This window comes from Monodon monoceros, unplaced genomic scaffold (genome assembly GCF_005190385.1).
Source record: "Monodon monoceros isolate NGI ecotype Baffin Bay Population unplaced genomic scaffold, NGI_Narwhal_1 Super_Scaffold_11, whole genome shotgun sequence".
Taxonomy (NCBI): Eukaryota; Metazoa; Chordata; class Mammalia; order Artiodactyla; family Monodontidae; genus Monodon; species Monodon monoceros.
The window spans coordinates 8,609,491-8,632,187 of NW_021703767.1; the positions used below are offsets into that span (position 1 = coordinate 8,609,491).

The 22,697-nt window shown below is 47.9% G+C and overlaps 1 protein-coding gene across 2 annotated transcripts in view; it reads right to left on the bottom strand.

Annotated features, from left to right (window-relative positions):
* The window catches only part of SIM2 (SIM bHLH transcription factor 2), a 44,420-nt gene that overhangs the window by 15,624 nt on the left and 6,099 nt on the right, over nucleotides 1-22,697 (bottom strand). For both annotated transcript variants that reach the window (XR_003792379.1, XM_029214829.1), the window contains exons 2-6: nucleotides 19,554-19,636; nucleotides 16,463-16,552; nucleotides 9,379-9,487; nucleotides 5,967-6,052; nucleotides 3,733-3,932 (exon numbers count right to left, since the gene is read on the bottom strand). Coding sequence is in view for 1 of the 2 variants with exons in the window: in XM_029214829.1 (XP_029070662.1) it covers nucleotides 3,733-3,932; nucleotides 5,967-6,052; nucleotides 9,379-9,487; nucleotides 16,463-16,552; nucleotides 19,554-19,636 (568 nt within the window). In the remaining variant the exon portion in view is untranslated. The remainder of the gene's footprint in view (nucleotides 1-3,732; nucleotides 3,933-5,966; nucleotides 6,053-9,378; nucleotides 9,488-16,462; nucleotides 16,553-19,553; nucleotides 19,637-22,697) is intronic.

Sequence of the window (22,697 nt, forward strand, 5' to 3'; positions counted from 1 at the left end):
TTTTTTTCATCCTTTCACCTGATGATGAAAACTTGGGTTGGTTCCACATCCTGCCTGTTGTGTGTGCGAACCTGTAACCCTCCATTCCACACTGGACACTGTTACCTGGCACAGTTGGTCTCAGGACGATGCTCTGATGATTGGGTGATTCCTGCAGATGGGATTTAGGGAGTAACTGGAGACGTTTAAGACTCCTATCGGTGGAGGACTGTTTTCCCCCAGAAAATAGTATAATGACACCCCAAACTCTTGTGACTGAAGGTAAGGCTTATTGAGCTCGCTGTGGAAATGGAAGCATTCTCCCTGTGCTTATTCACCATTGCCCAGTTTTTATTCTTATCAAGCCCCAGGCGTATTCATTTCCCACTTCAGTTCTTTGAAGAAGAGTGGCTCTCAGCATCCAAGACGGCATCATCGCTAGCATTTGGATCACTCCACCCGCAGGTGAAAATTGCATGTGGCCGTGGTATCGATTCCCAGGCCATGGATAACGGTGCTGGGAGCCACGCCCTCAGAGGAGGTGGCCCTAACATCTTGGTGACAGATATTCAAGAACAGATGAAAGTGGAGACAAGAGGGGATTCCAAAGGAGGTGAGGCCATGGTGAGAAGTCAGTGGGGACTGAGGGTGACAGGGCCTAGGGGCCCTGCTGGCCCAGATCTGAAATGTTAGCTGTAAATTAAAGGGGGAAACTTGACCTCACTTTCATTCCCTAACCCGCTCCCCTTTCTGTGGAGCTCTGCACAGGCTTTGGGTCGTAAATCTCCGTGAGCCTCATATTTCCACGGAATCACTCACTATTTGGTGTACACATTTCCATGGTGTTCCTCCAGGGCAGGAAGGAGCTGGGGCTGGAGGTGGGTAGAAAGGGAATTTGCACAGGCCAGAGCCTCTCAGGGCTCGGGGGACCTGTCCAAGGGCCACCTAGAACTTCAGGCCCCACTGGAGTCTAACTCCGTGTGGCAGGAAAATTGAGACGTCTGGCTTCCCCCCAAAAGAAAACCAGGCATCTCTACGGTGTGGGGATGAAAGAGGCTTCCCAGACCCTTTGGACGTAAAGTTTCAGAACAACGGCCCCGAATGTGTAAATGAATCAGAAACACATGTATTAAGTTTCTCATCAAAGTACACACTGGCTTTAAAAATTAAAGGAGAAGCGAAGGGTTTGGCAGGCTGCCCTCTTGTTTTTTTCCAACCCTCTAGTGTCTGAAGACCTGTCAGAGGGATTTGCCAAACCCCAAACATCGCCGGGTTCACCCATCCTTAGCAAAAGCACCAGCTACAGTTTCAAAGTGAAATACCACAAAACCCCCATGAACCAGATTTCAGGTTACGCCGAGTTCAGTTTTGTCTGGGATTATGCTGGCGGGGGGGCACCAGCTGGGCCCTCCTGCCAGGACTCCCACCCTGGCCCCTGTGACTTTGGGGCTGCTGGGCTTCAGGCCAACCCCTTGCCGTGGCTTCTGGGGTTTGGATGTGGGAGTTGACATCACCCTGCCAGGCCTTTCTACTGACCCTCTGGCACTGGGCCAGTTCTGTCCTCCAGCCCAGTGGCCTTTCAAAGACCATCGAGCTGCAATCGACTGCAGACCAGAGTGTGAAGAATTCTTCAGGGCCTCCTAGACGACGGGGGTTCAGAAAAGACCTCAAGCCTTTGCTAAAAGCTTCCTGGTACTTAGTAGGAAGAACTTCACGGGCTTCTGTAGAGACAGGAAGTCCTCCTCGAGATGGCCACCTTGCTTTACTACTCACCTCGGGGGTATGGCCCTTACACCCAGAAGCAGAGGCTCCCTTCAGGAGCAAGCTGAGCTAAACTCACATAACCTCCTCCGTAAAGCTCCCTGATTTGCCCCTCACGTTTCAAAGCTGAGTGGATTAAACAACTCGAGAAGACCTGAAATACCTCCTCTGGGGAGACGCCCCTCTTTCCTCTTCTAGAGGATTCACCAAGCCTCAGAGGCTTTTCCCAGGATGGTCAAAGAAAAACTGGGAGATAAAACAAGGGAGAAACCTGTCGTATCCTCCCAAATTTCTAAAATAATGAACATGGACAGTCAGATTTTCTTGCAGTCCACTTTTTTTTTTTTTTTTTTTTTTTGCGGTATGCGGGCCTCTCACTGTTGTGGCCTCTCCCGTTGTGGAGCACAGGCTCCAGACGCGCAGGCTCAGCGGCCATGGCTCACGGGCAGCCACTCCGCCACATGTGGGATCTTCCCAGACCGTGGCACGAACCCGTGTCCCCTGCATCGGCAGGCAGACTCTCAACCACTGCGCCACCAGGGAAGAAGCCCCTGCAGTCCACTTTTCGAAGTGGCTCCTAAGTCTGGAGAGAGCTTCTCTGTCCCTGCGTGCTGCAAGGCCTACCCCACGCCCGGCTCTGGAGCAACTCCCAGCCTCCCAGCTCCTCCCTGCAGGTGCCTCTGTCTTTACTGCAAGAAAACAGCCCTTGCCAGCGTCTGGCCCTCCCAAGAGGTGCCAGCATCTTTCCCCCAAGGGGTTATATTTCCTCTTAGCTTGGAGTTTCTGGGAGCACGATGATGACCCTGTAAGGCCAACCCTTGTCATTTCTCTACCTCTGAATGGTTCTGAGATGCATTCACGATGAGCTAGACTAGTGTCTTCACCTCTTATCCGTAACCAGGTAAGTTTATTTTTATTCCATAAATGGGTAAAAGGATCAATTTTACGTCATGTATATTTTACCACAATTTTTAAAAAGTGAAAAAAAATCAATACATCCTAGCTTCAGGACATACAGGAAAATGTGTGTGTGTGTGTGTGTGTGTGTGTAAAACTTCTCCCAGAAAGCTCAGCTACACACACCAAAAGTCAGGAGTTGGGTCTCTGAACACTCGTTTCCGTCTGTACAGTTGAGGAATCTTGAAGGCCAAGAGGCACAACGACTCACCTTGCAGGTATATCAGGCTTTTCACCTTTACAAATGCTTCCCATCTACTATGTAGCTTCATCTTTCCTAACATCCTTGTGAGTAGCCAAATGCGCAAAGGAAATGGAAGCCCAGGGAGGCCCCGCAGGCCTGCAGCCTGCCTCGGGGGACGCACAGACGCCTCCCCAGGCCCAGTGAAACAACAGGTCAGTGCCTCTGCCTCATCCACCCTCCCTCCTCTCTCTGAGAGGAGATTCTCAAATTGCTGGGCCTCGCCAAGTGGGAGACAGTTCTGGGGACGCTGCAGCCTCGCCCTCCCCGTCAGCCGGAGGTGCCCTCCCAGCCCAGCTGCCGACAGGCACCTGTGGGTCCAGCCTTCCCCCCAGAGAAGGCCCCCTCTCTGCTCGCTGCTTCAGCCCTGCAGGGACCGCAGAGCTCGGCTTCCCGCCAGCTGGAGCTGGAAGCCCTCGCAGTAACACACACCGCTCAGAGTGGAGACTTTCTGTTTGTTTTAAGTCCTACCAACTTGACGGAGACACAAGGCAGAATCCTGACCTCATGGGTCTTCAAAAGGCTAACTTTTGCCCACAACACATATTTCCAGTTCAAACTCCAGTGAGAGGATGAAAATATAAACAAATAAAACAAGTACCTATAAGCTGGAGAGGCCAGCCACTCCTGGACGATTAAGGTCGATACTAATTCTTTCACTAAATCTCTTTCTAATTCATATTCTTAGTACAGCTTATTGCTTGCTACATGTCGGTTTAATAGTGTAGCTTTCAGGGGCCAGTTTCCACCATCAGAATCTTCCGGAACTCTGCAGCAGCAGGTGCCAAGCTCACCTGGAATCCAGGAATATCAGCTTCAGGTCGAGGCTGGCCCTGAACATGAACATGTTGCTGTGCAGCTTGATCTCAGTGATGGCGCTGGGCGGCAGTGACTGGCCCACGGCCACCAGCCCCACGATCTGGTAGCATGAGTCGTACAGGGACATGTCCAGCATATACTGCCTGATCTTCAGGTAGCCGCTGCAGTGTATGACCTGGGAAAGCACAGGCAGGGTCAGCTGGCGGTGCCCCAGAGGTCAGGCTGGTACCCACCGCTCCTGGCTCTGGGCCTGCTTCTTTTCTGGAACAGGTTGGAATATTCCCCCAGCCCAGCCTCTACTGAGCCGTGCAGCGAACATGCTGACAGACATCTGATTCACTGCTCGGAAGAAATGAACTATGCTTCTTTCTTAGGAAACAATATCGTCATAAAATATAAGAGTTATCTTATGCAACTGACTATGCCCAATAACTCCACAAGTGAAGACTCTCTACTATATAATGGATTTATGCATAATTAACTCATGGCCATTGCAATTAGATGGCACAACAATGGCATTTTGGGGAGCTGAGCATTTGTTCCATAATGTTCACTTCAGTAACTATAAAGCTCATCTCCCAATGAGATTGAATTTCGCAATTGCTAACTTGACATTTAAATAGTTTGACAAGCTGTATCACTCCAGTAAATGAAGAGTTCTTTCAGTACAATCAAAAAAGTCCTCATTTTTTTTTTTTTCCAGCTGTGAGGCATGCGGGATCTTAGTTCCCCGACCAGGGATCGAACCCGTGCCCCCTGCAGTGGGAGTGTGGAGTCCTAACCACTGGACTGCCAGGGAATTCCCTTAAAAAAAAGTCCTCATTTTGAACGTCTGCTTATTTTATTTTATTTACTTTATTTATAATTCAAGATTTTATCCACTTGTAATAAACAAAAATCCAGCGTGGCTATATAGAAACACTTCTAATTGTTATAGCCAAGAACCATATAGGAGAAAATGTATAGTGTTCCAAATATCAAACGGAAACATTTGTACAGCCCTAAGCTTCAATATTGAAGCATTTACACCAGTTACAGTCAGTAAAATTTTTTTTTTTTTTTTTTTTGCGGTACGCGGGCCTCTCACTGTTGTGGCCTCTCCCGTTGCGGAGCACAGGCTCCGGACGCGCAGGCTCAGCGGCCATGGCTCACGGGCCCAGCCGCTCCGCGGCACGTGGGATCTTCCCGGACCGGGGCACGAACCTGTGTCCCCTGCATAGGCAGGCGGACTCCCAACCACTGCGCCACCAGGGAAGTCCAGTAAAATCTTTGAAAGGATCACGATCATCATAACAGCAGTGATGAACAGCTAACATCTTAAATCCTCTTTTCGAAAACTTTCCTCAGGATTCCTGAATACACTCACAGTCTTTAGGGCTGGAACAAATCTTAGGATCTTTGGAGTCTATTCTCCCATTTTACTGATGAGGAAACTGAGGACAAGGTAGGTGATGGGTTTTACTTAAGATCAGACAGTTGGATGGTTAGTAAGTGTCAGAAACATCTCAGGACCCAAGTATCCAGAAGAGTATCTACAGGGTGCAGGGTGGTGCTGGAGGCTTCCACCTCTGAGGTTTAGGGTCTGGGACAGCAAATAAGAAAAGTATCTCCCAATCTATGAAACGGAGTGAGGTAATGGTCAAAGGGAAGAGCTGGCATTGAGGCTCAAAGGAGCAGGGCTGAGGAGAGGCTGAGGGAAGGCGGACCCTGGGATGGGTAGGAGGGGGGAGGGGCATTCCAGAAAGACAGGACAAAGAGCAAAGGCACAGGACCCTCCCCTCTCTCTTCACCCCACCCCTCCCTCCTTTTATACAAATTCTCCCGCAAAAAGGCTCCCGTCTGCCTCTAGCCCCAGAGTGGTGGGCTGATGACCCTCTCTCCTCTGAGGCAGGAGGAAGTCGAGGCGCAGCTGCTCCAGCGGTCCTGCCCTGCGTGCAATGTAGAACCTGAAGGTGCCAAGGTCAAATTCTACCCTTAGCCCCATTGATTCCTGGCCTCAGACAATGAAATCCAGCCTGCCTGGAATATCCCTGTAAGATTCCAGCTCTCACACTTGCCATGAGTAGCGTCCCTAGAAAGTTCTACATTAGGCAGCGGTGCCTTCCTGTCTGCAGACGTTCCTGAACGTGAAGCAAAGCACAAACCACAGCGAAGACCCACCGACCCACCACTGCCCCCTTCCCGCCCGCAAGCCCTTGGCTCCCAGTACCTTGTATCCGCTGCAGGTCAGGCCGGCGTTTCTTTTCGCCAAGACACACTTCATTCGAAGAAAGAACGACCTCTCGATCTCATACTCTGAAAGCAGGCGTGAGGTTAGATTGGCAAACTGTCCCACGATGCTTCCCCTGACTTTATCCCAACACTCCCAATAAACCCTCTGGACCAGGTCACGCAGCCAGAGGCCTTGGCCCAGTCCACCCAGAACCCCACCCGGAGAGGCGGTGGCCAGGACCCGGCGCAGCTTCCACGTGCTCCAGAAAGGGGGAGCCCGAAATATGGCTACAGCAAGACCTTGCTAAACGCCAACCTGGGGCCAAGGTGAGGATCCATGCGCAGCAACCCAGCCCTGCTCAACCTGCCGTGGTCCCCTGATGGTGGCCACAGAGAGGCCTGGTGCCAGGATCATCGCCTTGGCCAGCCCTGGGCGGGTGCCGAGCCTGCCGGGAAGCCCAGAAACATCTGACGTCCCCCCTCTGACTGACTGAGTCAGAAGTGCAGGCCTTTCCCTGGCAGAGGGAGCCAGCCCCAGGGCCCCTCGTGCCAGTGCGCCCACGGCCATGGGCACCGAGACTGCCCTGCATCATGGGATGGGGCAAAGGACCCAGCAGACCCACTGGGCCAGATCAAAGCTTTCACCCTCAGTTACAGCCCTGGATGGACGCCCACCCCCCTGCCCCTTTCTCTGGCCCAAAGCCTTTCCTTCATTCCCATCGCAGGCCTCACACACGAATCTCCGACCTCACTACTGCAAATGCAAACGTCCCCCAAGGAAAAACCCTCTGCTTTAGTGAGCGGACACCAGCTCTCTGGGCACGGATGGCAGACTGTCCTCGCCCCAGGGTGAGAGCGAGGTCATTCCACTCTAAATAAACAGCTCTTTGGTGGTGGTTAATAAATTAATTTTTAAAGAAAGGTTACCACTAGGAATGGAAGCAAGGCCTTCCACCCCTCCCTGAGGGCACTGCCCAGTGGAGATAAGGGCATCACCTCAGAGGCCCCCCTCCCCTAGTTGGAGGGGCTGCCATATTTACCCACAATTTCTCTGCACAGCTGGGGTCTGGAGGCAGAAGGCTTCCCTCTAACATGGTGGCCTGTCTACCCCATTTCCAGAAGAGCACGCTCAGGTGTAAAAACCATCACCCAGTAATTAACTACCCAGTTCTGGGGAGGGCCCACTTCTCACACAATTACCATAAAACAAGGAGGCCAGTTCAGACACAGAAAACCAACTCTGCAGGTGAGGTGAAAACCAGGTGCTGTGAACCTCAGAGCCTGAACACTCGGTTGGCTGTGGAAATGAGTCAGTGGGAGACCCCACGTCTCCCAGACCTTCTCCTCCTGTACTGTTGGCCCACCTTAGACGTGGACCCCGCAGGAAACTGGACGGGTCTCCGGATACTCCCATTTGCTGTCATTTTCTAAATACTTTTTAAAAGGCTAAGACATGGAAGGGTAAAATGAAACCGGAGCTACTGGCAGAAAGCCCATTCCCGTGCAATTAACACACTGTAACTTTTTAAAACAATAACAACACATTCAATATCTTGTAAAAGCCTATAGTGGAAAAGAATCTGACAAAGAATATGTATAAAACCGAATCACTTTGCTGTACACCTGAAACTAATAGAACACTGTGAATCAACTATACTTCAATTAAACACACACACACACACACACACACACACACACACACACACCACAATGTTCTGAGGAATTCTCTAAGATTCCAGCTGTCTTTGTCTGACTTTAAACAACCCCAAAGTGAAAGCATTAGATTCGGAAGCAATGTGCTCTCCTAGCCCTTATTTTGTTGGAAAGTATTTCTTCAGAGTCGTATTCCTGTTCATTTATGCAGCCGGACCATTTCCAAGGACTTAAGCACCACAGGCCACAGCTACAACTAAGCCCCCATCTCATTTCAGAAAGCAACATACCAGTCTCCCTCCTTGGTAGACACATGGTGACTATTTCTGGGGCTAGAACATGGGGGCCACAGAGCTGGATCTGCAAGGGTTTTTTTTTTTTTTTTTGCGGCATGTGAGATCTTCCTGGACCGGGGCACGAACCCGTGTCCCCTGCATCGGCAGGCGGACTCTCAACCACTGCGCCACCAAGGAAGCCCTGCAAGGGGTTTTAAAACTGAGTGTGCTATATGTGTTCTCTCCTCCTAGCCTCAGAATGACCCATCTCAGGAGGAAGCAATAAGAATAGAACCCTTTTTTTTTTTTTTTTCTGTGGCTGGCTACCCCATTCTCATCACTTTTGACACTTCTTCTTTGGCATTTTGTCTCACTAGGAGATTTTGGCCGAGTTGGGATACCGTAGTCCAAAGCAGACAAGAGACCCTTTGGTCAGCATACTGGTTGGTCTCATTGGGCCATCAGAGGGAGTTAGAAGGCCAGGGCCCCTGGAATAAGTTCTTCTGTGTCTTCCTAGCACACGTGGCAATTGTAAATTAAGGAGTCATTTGTGTGAAGACATGTTCCACACCCTTACTAAACAGCCATGCCACAACTCTTCTAACAGGGTGCTTAAAACAGTGGGGACCACGTTAATACGTGCTAAATGTTGAGACTGTCAAGAGAAAACTCCTGTCGCCAAATGGAGCCAGGTCAGCAAGACGGACCTGCCTCATCCGTCTAGACCAAGGCTTCTTAACTGACTCGTGCTGTGGCACAAAACCTGCAGATCCCCACCCAGAATAACGTTTCTGAGCGCATAAAATATATGAGATTACAAAGGGGATCAGCTGTATTGAAAAACATCAAAATATTCCAACAAGTGGTGCTGTGGTTATAAATGTGCTACTTTATTAACACATTAAATAACAAGATCCTGTAGCAGACTCACAGCTCCTGAAATTTCAAAGTAGTGGTGAGCATAACCGATATGTTTAAATACCTGAAACAACCATAAGGTGAAATGAAAATATCTGTGAATCTTGTTGTAGGCAAAGCCACAGGCACTCGTGATAGTAAGATGGCTTACTGTCTACAATCTACAAGCGAAGGAAGTGCTAGATTTCACCTAGAGGGAATAAAGACGTAATTTTCCCCATGCAATTTCATGCCCCGCCCCGAGTTTTATCCTCGGACGCTCTGGTTAAGAAGCCCAGGTCTAGACCTGTGTCGCTGGCATTCTAAACCAAGAGCACCTTGGGGTGCAAGCCTTGGACCACTTTTCTCTGTCTCCTACCGTGCACCTCACACAGTCTCTGGCACGTGAAAGGGGATCAGTAGTTGCTTTAAAGAACAGAAGCATAAAAACAAATCCCCAGTTGGTGGACCCTGCATGTTTGCTGGAGAGGCCTGGCTGGGCATCATGGGAAACTAAGCCCTAGGGTCACAGCAAAGAGCATCGTCCGGCGTTCATTCTGGTTTCTTTTCGTCTGGAGGAAATACCTTGGAGCAGGTGATGGTGAAGAGGCTGGTGGGCTGTCAGGACAGCAGTCATCTCATCGTGGTCGGAAGGATGGATGTACTCGTAAATGCTGTTGCCCGTGAGCTCCACCTGCCGCGGAAAGGAAGGGAGGGGTCAGGAATCTTCTCTAGGACTTCGGGGAGGTGGAGAGGTGAAGGTGTAAGGTGTATTATAGGTATGCACCTGCCAGGGAGAGACAGGACCTTGATCTCTGTGCACAACCCACGCCTTACCCTCACACATAAACGTTTGCCTTTTCTCAGTCAGCACCCAGCTGTCTCCAAACAAGACCAGGGGGGCGTCCTGAGCAGGAGTGAAGTATGGAAAAGGTGCACTGTGGACCGGGGGACCCCCCTGGCCTGGGGAGCATCCTTCACACGGGAGGCGGCTTAAATCAGACTGGAGCCAGCCCCATCCTTCACCTGCTGCCTGTGGGGACTGATGGCCAGGAGGCCAGTGGCCACGTCCACAGCAGGGTCCCTGCAACAGCTCATGCACACGGAGGCTGAGCACAGGAGCCTCGGGGGCACCCTGTGCTCGAGGAAGACTCGCCCCCAGCAAGGTCCTTTCCTTCGGACCCTGCTGGGCCTTTCACGTGGGCAGAAACCTGTCTGTGGCCTTCCTGGTCCAGGGTGCCTGTGCTAAATCCACGGCTCCCGCCCTTAGGTGCGGCTGGGTGGCTGAGTGACCTCTGGGAGGCTGTGGGTCACTCCAGAGAGCCACATGACCTTGGGGCTGCTCCCCCGACATTCGGACACCACCTACTTCCAGACACACCCCACAGAGGACAGCACGCAGGCCTAGAGGCCATGTCCTTGTTGGACTGGACCCTGCTTTGCAGGCATGGGCGTTTCCAGGAAAGCACCATAGTTACGATCTTTCCACAGAGGTCCCCGGAGACTCAGGTCCTAACCTTGAGAATTTTTGATTGTTCTCCCAAACACAAGTGTCATGATAGGGGATGACAGAGATTCTCAGGACCTGGGCCCCTCACCCATCGGAAGATGGGCAGTGGCATAGAATGTTCCAGAAACTACCACCAACGGTGCAGCCTTCTGAGAAGTGGGGGGGGGGGGATCCTTTTTCAGAGATCAACAGTGCAGACAATGGCAGTGAGTCAGCGTCAGCGCACCTAGAGTACTGGAGGTGGGGGCAGTGATGGTACTCCTACTGCAGCCAGTGAGAGCCCCACAGCCCAGTTCAGGAAGATGCTGAGAGCGTGAGGAACTGCCTTGGCGTGGCACAGAGCCTTGGGTGGGTCTGGGGACTTTCTCAGCCCCGCCCCCAGGGGACAGGGCGAGATCAGAGAGCAAAGCCAGGCTTGTCCCAATCACCCCCTCGTTATTTTTAAGTGTGTCTTGTCGCCTGTTTTTTTGGCTGCTCTCAATCAGAGCAGAGACTCAATCCTCGGTAAAGGGGCAGCCCCAACGGTGCCGTCTCACACAGCAGGGCAGCCCCAGCCAGGCCGTTTAATGGAGAGGTTCTCCCAGGAGCCACCGTTCCAAATCAGCGTCAAGGCCATAATCTCTTTACTCGGGGCCAGGGGGCCGCAGAGAGGTGAAGTCAGTCCCACTCCGCCCAGCCACTTCTCCCAATGTGTTAAGATGTGTGAGTTGCCTTTCAATTCAGGACAAGTTATGTTTCTGGCCTGCTAAGTAATCTTGTCCCTAAAACAGGTTTCACAGTTCTATTTTCTGCATTATTCATGGAATGTTTTTCCCAATATTATACAGAGCAACAGAGAGAATCCTCTTGCAGAAATGTTCCCTCTCTACCTCCCCAGCCTGCCACTTTGCTAATGACCCAAATGGATATTTGTCTATGTAAAAAGTTACTATAGGATTTCATTAAAAATAAAAGAATAAAAACGAAATATCCTTCTTTTAAGTCAGTCCTGTTAATCCTTAAAAAGTTTAAATAAATCAGCAACACTTATGTCAGGCATTTGGGACCGGAACAATCTCCTTTTTCCTGAGGGCAGCCCTAGAGATGCTGTCTGGTGGGGAGTGATAGAGGCTAATAAATAAGGGAGCTATTGTTTAAGTTGATTCACAATTTCAATGGTTTATTTTAAAAACGAAAAAATAAAAAATAGAATTTTTGTGCGTGTTGGCCTATCATTTCTCCCTTACCCAGGTTTTTAGGGAAAAATGACAATTCTGGTTTGCTCCAAGTTCTCTTTGAGAAAAAAGTAACTGATGTCTTTTTAGAGAAACACCTTCGTACATTCGCAAAAAGACTTGCATCTGGGCTCATAGGGATCCGATTTGCGTTTTAATCCCAAAGTAGCTTTATCTGTTTCCAAAGATCCCATTCTCATCACATGCCTTTGGAGAGTGAGAAGAGTGAAGGTCCATGAATTAAAGGCTTGATTTTCTGAATACTCAGGTTAGTGATAAACCTCTAAGGCTGTCTAGCAAGTAAAGTAGTCTTCAAGTAACGGAAATGTTTTTAAAGACAAATTTTGGAATGATAAAACAGCACTGACCTTGACTTAAAATTACGGTTGACATGGTGTTTCCTGTATTGACATATCTATTCGTGCTTTTGAATGTTGAAAGAAATGTGACTACCTCACCAAAAAAAAAAAAAAAAAAAATTATGGTTGTTGCTATAAAACTCCCCAGCTCCCATACAACAACCTTATTAAAAGAGACCTTCAATGTGATATTTTAGTATCTGTAAAACCCAGCTAACTACAAAATGAATTGCTTTCCTACTAAGAGCTTTTTTATGTTTTGCTGAATAGCTTTTCTTCCTGCCAAGAAAGCTACATATGATAAATACAGCACTAAATGGATATATTCTGGGTCAGAAGGGGAAACTCACCCAGTACTCTGGAAACACACATTCCTCTGCTTTGGGTGTTTTGCTGACTATGGTAAATTAACCATTTTAAAAAAAGATGGTTTGGGTTTCAGGGTTCAAGTTATGTCAACAAACATTAAACGCCGGTTCTTTCTCTTTATTTCAAAAGTGAAAGGATTAGGTCTTATGGCCCCAAACAACACCGTGGTTATTTTTACAGTCGTGCTTCCGGCCACACTCTCAAATATTACATTTTCCTTTATGTATCTCGTGAACAGCTATTTCATACATATCTATATTACGTGAGAATGTATACGAGTTACCTAGATGTTATATACCATATGCAACTTCCGGAAGGAAATTTAAACCACAAGGATACTTTAAAATGTTTGAAGAAATACACAGCAGGTATGCAGGGCTTTTTTCCTTCTTCAAATATAAGTTAATGACGTTAACCAAAAAACCATGAAACTAAATCATTTAATAAACTTGGTGGATAAAAAGTGCTTCCCCAACTCTACGTCTTCCAAGTAGATGTGGGTCTATATGGGTTATTTTGTATTATGAATGTGCGCATACGCCAAATAGAATTTTCAAGCAGATGGCTGACTCTTTTCCCAACTTGCACTATGGGCTGAGGAGACAATTAGCATTTTGTGGTTCTCCCTGTCACTTTTTGGTACCAAAGTCTGACAGCCAGGATTGCTGCATTTACTAATTTAAAAGCAAAAATAAATTAATAAACTCTACCATATGAAGTAGACTTCTTATTCCAATACATGCTTTTAAAAAAGTTCAGTAAAAGGCCCTGAATTGGGATGGGCTTATAACACATAAAGAATCGTTTTTATATTCTCAAACAGTTCAGAAAGTTATTTAGATAGTGCAGATTAAAAAAACAAAAAACCACCAGTTTGCTATGAATTATCACACAATTATGGCAAACCTAGGAGCTTAGGTTCCCTAGGGGCTGCTAACATAGAGTTTAACCCCGAATTAATGTGAAAAATGTCGTTACTTAGAGATATCGTTATAGAGAATAATTGAAAGTTCTTGGAACACAGAAGGGCGTTACGTAAATATAAGCTATTACTGCCCTTATTCATCAGAAAACCTGTTTAAAAGGTTACTCTGACTAGTGGGTAAAATTTTATTAACACTTTTATCTCTGGTGATTAAAAAAAATCTTGAAGCCTATTTTAATTAAAGTTTTCATGTTTGATATGTTTGTCTGACTTATACTACTACTAGTAAAAATAATCTAAAAGGTGCAAAAAAATTCTTTTAAACAGAAGTTGGGTATTTGACATTCTTTTCAATACCTTATTTTACTATTTAAGAAGACATAAAAAAATACACATTGTGATTCTGCCTAGGTTTCCTTCTGCAGAGTTAACTGGGAAGAGGAGGCAGATTTGAGGGAAAAGTTTGTTGTTGCTTATTTAAACAGTTCACCATGAAACACTCCCCAGACATCAGCGTGAAGGTGTTTTTGTAGCTGGAGACTGATAGTGAGATAGTCCCGCCAGGAGATCAGAAAAAAATTAGCCGTCCTACACAGACAGGCAGTTTGACTTATTTTAAATTGACACTTCTCCTGGCAACATACAGACAAAAGGCATCTTTACAATTTTTTTGGAAAATACAAAATTATGATATACAAAGTTTTACGTCTGCATTAGGACGAAAAGGAAATATAATTTAAATTCCAATTCTGCTTAAATTTCCTTTCTTGGTCATTTGTAGAGACGTGGATGGATCTAGAGACTGTCACACAGAGTGAAATAAGTCAGAAAGAGAAAAACAAATATCGTATATTAATGCATATATGTGGAACCTAGAAAAATGGTACAGATGAACCGGTTTGCAGGGCAGAAAGTGAGACACAGATGTAGAGAACAAACGTATGGACACCAAGGGGGGAAAGCTGTGGCGGGGTAGTGGGATGAATTGGGAGATTGGGATTGACATGTATACACTAATATGTATAAAATAGGTAACTAATAAGAACCTGCTGTATAAAAAAATAAATTAAATAAAATTCAAAAATCCAAAGAAAAAAAAATTTCCTTTCGTGGTGTTTATCATGAACAGGAGATATATTTGTTACCTATCCAATGTTTTGGTCATTCTTAATTATTGTGTTCAAAAACAATCATTTTTATTTCCCATGTGAAAAGAGAAAAATGACAGAGAGCGAAAGAGAGATGTAGAATGCCAGACTGAGCAGCCTGACAGAATGAACTGGAAGGTCCTGATATGTGCACAGTGCCTTATGATGTGCCAGAACATTCCCCATAACTAATTATCCCTAATATGTGCCCACCAAAGGATGCTATTTGAAGCGACTTTTGTGCTATTTGAAGTACAGTTCTAATGAAACTTACAATGCCTGGTTTTGTGGAGCTCCCTATAGTTTATAAATCACATGGGCCCCTGGTATGTTTCTCACCATGATCCTAAAAGAGTAGTAGAGCGGGCATTATTTTCTTATTTAAGTTATGGTACAGAGAGGTCAATTGCCTGCCCGTATCAGACAATGAAAACCATACAACAAAATGCATTTCCCTTTTTGCTTTGACTGCTAGGGAGCTCAGATCTAAATTTAATATTCAGTAAAGGTGACTCTATCAATTTTAAAGTATGTTTGACCAGTCATTTTCTTTTTTGACCAGCCATTTTTAAAGTAAGTGAAATGTTTTGTCTTGTTTGTGACATTATTATAAGACTTATCAAGGTTTTATAAGTTACAATTTAAAAAGTTAAGGAATCTGATCAAGGGCACTCAGCCACAAATCAAGTCAGGAGTAGAAACCAGGCTGGGTCTAACTAAAGGGCCTTAAATAATTCTAAATATTCAGAGAATAATAATTTTGGAAAATATAAAAAGAGAAAATTTCATATTTCCAATAGTATTTCCCATTCTACAAGTACACTAATCCCATGATTCACATAGGTGAAAGAGACAAGCCTTAATAAATCTCATCTGGGAGACCTGGTATCATAAAAGAAGAGAAGAGGAAGAGAACAGAAAACGCCAAACAATTTTAATATGTGATTCGCTTTAGAAGACTTTGCAGAAGAAAACACACAGGCGCAGAAACCCACTTGGACATGGATAAGGATATACATCCATTGAAAAGAAGGTTGTAAACAAATGGAAAGTTTAAAAAAACATCTTGGCAGAAAAAGAAGAGGTATACACCAGATGCAGGTTTCCAAATTGGTAATTTTGTTTTTCAATGAGAAAGCCCAAGCCACTTTAATTGGCATGTTTTATTTTGGCTTAACTACAGGAGGAGGCTGGTGCAGCACAGATTATTCATGTGCCTCCTGGGAGCCCATTTCCTGGATCTAATTAATTCTAGTGTGTCTTCAGTTGTAATGAAGAAAAGCACTCTGATAATTCACAACGTAAAGAAACATTTAGCCCCTATATGTATAAAACAATGTGACTCTTAGAATCATGATCCATGCTTGTGAAATCAGAAATGTGCAACTATCAGTAGACTCTCCCACCATCCAGACTGGCCACAGCCCGGACAAGTAGCCAAGTCCTCTACCAAACCCTTGGCTTGACAGGCTGGAGAAAACAGTGCACCTCTCTCCTCTAGGGAATGAACCCCTTTTAGAAGACAGTTTCAGAAAAATAGGTAATATTTAAATGTTCTAAAGAAACCAGGACCTTGCTGTGCAAAACAGTAGTAAACTGAGTTTTATGAGTTTCTATCACAAGCATATAAAATGCTTTACTGAAACGGCCACTGAACTGGAAAAACTCAGGAAAAATTACCCTGAATTCCATGTGAACACTCATAAATCTACCCCCCCCTTTTCTCTCTCCCCAAAGCACATTCTGCATAAAATCCACGTTCTACATCAGCTTGCCTCTCTTTCATAGCAACTCACAATACCACGTGCAGACCATCAAGCGTGGACTGAAAAATCTCCCTTTGTGAAGCTCTTGTTAGCGGCAGAGAACTTAACTGTATAAGCGGAGTCCAGGCTATTGGACAAGGCTGACTGTTGCAAAGACATTACGAGGCATTAGCCCCAAAGGAAAAAGAAAGTAGAAAAGTGAAACATAACACGGAGAAGAAAAGCCCCGCGGGCCGGCCGAAAAAGACGATTTTGGATTATGTTCAGGCACAAAAGTAGACATTAGGACAGACTCATTTTCAAGTTGGGTAAGGCTGTCAAGATCTGCCAACGCTTAACTTGTTATTTTGGTTGTACATAAAATTAGTCAATACCCACCTGGGACAAGCCTAAATGTACAGAAGCTGTTTCCGAAATATACATGATTTTGCCGTCAGATGCTACCACAAAAACAAATCCATCCAAAGTCTGTAAAAGAAAAAGCATCAGGGTAAGAGATAATAGACATTAGAGTTAAATCTGATCATTGTACCGGCACTGGGATGGAGAAATGTATAAAGTATTCAATCAACGTATATTGTTAAATGCAGAAACGGCGCCCCGGGGCCAAGAGAAGGACTATCGGTTTAGTTCCCCAGCCAGGCTCTCAAATGCTTTTAAAGGACTTTAAGAACAGTCTTACATCTACGTCACAAAAATCATGCAAAACATTTGAGAATTTCTATCATGCTCAGTTTAAACGTAGTAGCTTTATTGTTGGGGTTATTTTAGCACTTAGCACAAATCCGGAGTTCTATGGTACTTAGGGGGAATCTACCATGTATAGACCATTTCATATCATAATTGGCCCCTGTTTATACCACTAGAACATACGCTTCATTTGCCACAATTTTCTAGTTATCCCTAAGTACCATTTGAATAATAAATTCCGAACACTACCACTCCCCAGAAAATAAAATACCTGGTTATTTTTAACAGACTATGTCTACAAAATTAATTATTTAGAATCTGCAAGAGATCAAACAACCTTTGCAAAATTCAAGGAGAAAAAGTATCAATTTCTGAAAAATTAAAGCTACCTAAATGATATTCTGATTTCGCCTAACTTGGCTAGCCCTCAAAAAAAAAGTAAAATTATAAGAGGTAATTAAGTCAAATAAAGGGTAATGATCATATTTATGTGTGACAAGGATAAAAAGACTAAATTATTTTTGAAGAAAGGAAACTGCATTTTATTTACTCATTCATATTTTAGATCCAGAACCAAAGAAAAGCAATAAAGTTGGTGAAAGACCCACACAACCCACAACATTGCCCCCATAAAAAAATATTCCAAATTAATTTCTGGCCACAAATTTTATTTTTACAGCATGTAAGTGAAACCAGATTACCTTTGGTTTTTCTAAATCCGCCCCCTCTTTGGAGGGGGGCCTAAAAAGAATGTAGAAGTGAAACCTGAAAGATATCCTTACATTCTGCGTCTCAAATACAGTTTTGCTGCAAAATCTTCTTTGCCAGCTAAGCTATCATTAGCTTTCCCTGTGCTGAGGTTGAAATCAACATCTTGATTATAAGCCCGACTTTCATGTTTCTAACTCAGCTACAAAATATTTCCCCAACTAAACTGCTTTTCAAAGATATAAACTATTCAGCAATTTCTGAAGTTATCCACGTTTTGGCACATTTTGCATTCTTGCTTAACTCTGAAATAATTAAAGAGATACATTTAATGAAATAGTATCAGACAGCCAGCCATATGAGTAAAAGAGAAAAAGTTATCAAAATTAAATTCTGAAGGTTGCCAGTGGTAGCTTAAAAAATAATACTCTTAATGGAAAATGTTGGTTATGCTTTCATAGCTGCAAACGACCTAATGCGCTTGCGAGTATATTAACTGCAAAGCCGCCCATCCACAGACACACTCTGGAATTAAATAAATGTACAGTGGAGAAACTTGGGGGCATTGACTTTGCCGCCAGGTTTTCACTGGAACTCCCTGGCACTTAGTTGTCTCTGATATTAGTGTCACTTATAATATGTAGGAACATCAAACACTTAAAATACCGCGCACGGAGCTGGACCCGAGCTTGCGGGCAGAGCAAAGGGCGTGCGGGAAGGGCTCCAAGAGCACCATTTCCCGGCCGGCTCCCACACCACTAGCTTTATGTTGTAAAAGCCTCGGGTTTCAAATACATCCCGGGATCTTCTCTTCCCCAGCTCATGCATTTAAAAAAATAAATCACGCTAGGGCATTTGGGGCAAAACAGTTTTGAAAAGATCTGCTTTTGCGAAGCGCGGAGCCGACTCGCTGACCCAAGACACAGAGTTCCGTAGCCAACTTTTTTTTTCCCCCTTATAAAGAAAACACAAAATAGAAGGAGGAAATGCAAAATAGCTCTCGGTAGGCATTTTTCGGTGGCAGAGACAAATGACGGGAGGGGGAATGAATCGGGTCGTTGATGAGGCTCTGTAAAGGGCATTTGAAAGATTCCGAGACACGAGGCGTTTCTGTGCCCACCTAGCGCCAGCCGCGGACTTGGAAGTGGCCGGTCGTGCGCACGGTTACCCCACCCGAGCCCCAGACACCGTGAAGGAAATCCGAGGTCAGGGGCGGTTTAGTAACCGCGGACTGAATGGCTCCGGGCTGGGGCGCTAAGCGGCTGACACAAACCAAGCAAGGACTTCCTCCGTGAGCCAGGTGACCCCGGAGGTCGCACCATGCTGTAAGCTGGACCACTTGAGTTGAACAAGGCTCCACCACTGGCTGTGGAACCTCAGGCATGTTGCTTAACCTTTCTGTGCCTCAACTTCTTGCTCTGAAAAAAATGCAGTTAAAAATAGAACACACTCTAGGTGGCTGGTGAAGAGAGATGATATAGTAAGATTTAGAACAGCTGGCCGGTAGCAAACTCTCAGTAAATGTCAACTGCTAATACTCAATTATTGATGCTGTCTCTCCTCTATTGCAACCTCTCCAGACACACACAATTGTCAGACGCTTTAGGCTCTGCCTCCCTCTGGCTCAGAGCAGCCGGATCACTCCTTCTCTGGCTTCGGCGCCTGGCACAGCATCTGGCACAGAGCAAGAGCTCCATAAAAGTTTGCCAAAGGAAGTAAGGTTGGAGAGGACTGAACCACACCCAGGGGCGCGCTTCGGCCTACATCTCGTGGGCTAGAGAGTCCTGGGGCTGGGGCGGGGAAGAGGGTGCCAGGTGTGGGGTTGATGGGGGGCTGGTTGAGCGGAATCCACCCGCAGTCCCGGCCCTCCGAGGGGAGTTGGGGGGAATTGGCCCGAAGTCCGATCGCTGCCTCAGGAGACCTCTACAGCCTGGGGGCGGCCTGTGGATCCGCCCAGGGTCCCTTGAGGAGGGACCCCTGGAGACTGGGACGCTGGGGTCGGAAGGGAGCCCCTACCCGGGCGGGCCAGGGCCGTTGGTGGCGGCTTTTCACCCCGCGGCGGTCCTACTACCTGCAGCAGGTGCGATCCCAGCTCCTTGGCGACGCTGTCCAGGGGCCCCGCGCGGCTCGGCTGTCCCCATGCGTCTCCTAAACCTGGACGGGGGATAAAGCAAACCGGTAAACAGCAGCGCCCAGCTAGGGGCCTCGGCACCCAGCGCCCCGCCGGCCGTCGCCCCTTTGCCTTCGATTAAAAAGGAAAAGGCCAGAGGAGAAATTCCCGCCGAGGCCTTGGGTCCAAGCCGGCCAGGCCCACAGCTCCCGTGGGTCGCCCACGTGCTCACGGCTCTGAAATTGCCGCTTTATTTGAAATGCCACAGAGTAATCTAATCTGCTGAAATCGGCCATCCTCGTGGCCAAACGGGGATATCGATTTGACCAGTAAATATTCCCCCCAGGGTCCTTCCTCTCTCCCTTCCCTGCGCCGCCGGCAGCCATGCACTTTCCCAAAGACAGAGAGGCCCGAACGTAAAGCCCTCGCCGTCCTGGAGGCAGCTTTTCCGGCATTAAAACGACAAAACAAACAAACAAACCAAAAAACCAAAACTTTCCCAACCCCCTGTAATCTCTCCCCTCCTCCGCCCCGGACTCTCCAGCCCTCACAGGGGCCCCAGGAGCGCCCACACTCTTCCTATCCAAGAGCTACAGCCTGGGAAGGGGTTACCTGGGGGCTTCCAGAAGGCGAACTCCTAAGTCGCCAGCGGCGGGTGGGGTACGGGCCGAAGGCGGGGAGAGCCGTGTGTATACTAGACGGTAACTGGGAGGTGTTTGTTGGCACATAATTGGGGTCTCGCAGCCCCTCCGCTTAACTGTCCCTCCAAGGCCTCCGTTGCTCCCCCACCACCTCCCCGAAGGCCACAGGTGTTACAGAAGGCGCACCAGGGCCAAGGCAGCCCAGCTCGAGAGAACATCTCTCTCCTGCGCCCTCGGCTCAGCTGCCGTGTCCCCGGAGATCCCAGGCTTTGCCTGCACGCCCGGGAAGAAGCAGGAAAGCCGGGTGAGATTGCGGCGCTAAACGCCAGCTGGGAGAACCCCAGCCGCTCCCAGGCGTCCTGCTGGCGGCCTGGCCCGAAACCCTCCAGCGAGCGCCGCGGGCCGGGCGCGAGGCCGCAAAGACCGGGGACCGCTGTGCTAGCAACGCGCCCCCCCATCCCCCGCGAAGAACGCCCCCCAGGCTCTAGGCCCCTCGCGCGCCTCCCACCAGGGCTGCGACCCTGCGGGTAAGCTGTGGGTCGCGCGGGCGCGTCCGTCTCCCCTCCCGCCAGAATTGCGGGTCTGACCGGCCCCCTGCCCACTGCTCCGGGAGTGTGCGACCAGGGACCAGAGCGAATCCGAGGCCCACTCCCAAGACCGAAAAGCCCCTCCAAGCATGCGGCAGCGAGTGGGTTTCCGGAGAGGGTCGCGCAGGCACACTGGGTCTCCCCACTGTCCTTGGGGCGCCCGGGGCATCGCGACTTCTGGAACCCTCGATCCTAGCAGGCGGAAAATGCACCTCCAGGCCCAGGGCCCCCACAGAGACATTGGAGACCCTTCTTTCGGCAATTTCTATTATGCAACTAATAAAGGGATGGCCTTTAATTCTTCTCCTGGGCTCTAGAATTAGAGGTTTATCCTGGTCTCCCCATAAGGAAGTGGCTAATTTCCACATATTCTGATCTCCCAAATATGATCGCAGCCCCACACCCCCCAGATTCCAGAACGTGAACGGAGGTGTCTCGTTAACCCCAGGAAATCACTGCCCACCCCACTCTCACTCCCAAGGATGACCACAGTGACCATATTATAGGGCCACTGGCTCTCACGGTAGGTCCTTCCTCCCCAGCACCCAAGAGGCTGGCCTACTGGTGGTGGCATTGACTCCATTTAACCAGAAATGGAAAGAACCAAAATTTAGAAGCCTCCGGGCCCTGAATGAAGAAAAAACATAATAAGGGCCCAGGAATTCTGGTGTCTGAAAATGGACAAAGGCGCCCCTATAACTGTCCTTTACTCTGCTCCTGGGCCCGTCCCGTGCTTTGGGCCAAGCCACCTTTGCCCGGCTTTCTGTTGACAGTGAGCACCGCCTCCAGCCTTGGCTCCTGACAGCACCTGGGGCTGAGTGACCTGGGGGAAATCTGCACCTTCTTTGGGAATGACCCCCAAACCAAACTCCCCTGCCTGGGTCTCCCAAAAGCCTTGTCGAAAGCTCTGGCCTCACATGCAAAAAGTGCACTGGCTGCACAGGACAATTTTTCCGTATGATTCAAAGCCTGTCTCTTACATCATTATAATTTTTCGTTTTATTTCTTGATGCCTCCGCTTTGCCAGCGGGGATTTGGACCTGACACAAGGGGGAGCAGATGGTGGGGAGGCTCTCCTTAAGCATCCCTACCCCCACGCCACCTCACAGGGTGATAGTGCTGCCAGCTCTTCCATTAGAAACCTCTATGGGCGAGACTTTTCCCCTGGGCCCATAAAAATCTACTTTGGGCTGAATGCAGAGACTAAATAAGGGAAGGTTTGTAACAAAAAAAATCATCTTGTTACTATAAAGCCATACATACTCCTGAAAAAGTGAGGCACTAGGCCTGTGGCCCTTATCTGGACCTCACAAAGGGCTTTATTTGTTAGAAAAATGAGGGCAGGAGTGTAAGAAGAGACTGCGCTAAGCTCCTCCAAGGTTATCAGCCATTGGTGGTCTGTTTGGCCTGATTCTGGGAAATCCCCACCCCACCCCATCCCAGTGACTGCAGGGGAGCAAGACAGGGGAGGTTCCAACCCTGGCCTGTAGTTTCCGGCCAGGGTTTGGGGTCCTGCTTGCCCTACATGTGTCAATAGGGGAATCAGATGGGCACTCCCTGCTACTGGGAATCCAGCTGGCCAGGTCACTGGGGAGGGGGTCAGCCACTAGGTCAGAGGGAAAGGGAGCCAAGTGCCCCCTTTTCCCCTCTGCCTCCAAGGGTTCGTGGGTGCTTGCACTTGTACCCACACTCAGCGAGCGGGCTGTTTGGCTTAAACCCCGTCAGGCCCTGCCCACCACAGAAGCTATCTAAATATGGTCCCTCCTCTCTGGGTGCTCAGTGAGTCAGTCAACAAACAGCTCTTGGGTGCCTGCTGTACCAGGTCCTCAGCCAGGTGCAGGTCACAGACCATAAACATCAAATCACACAAACGATCT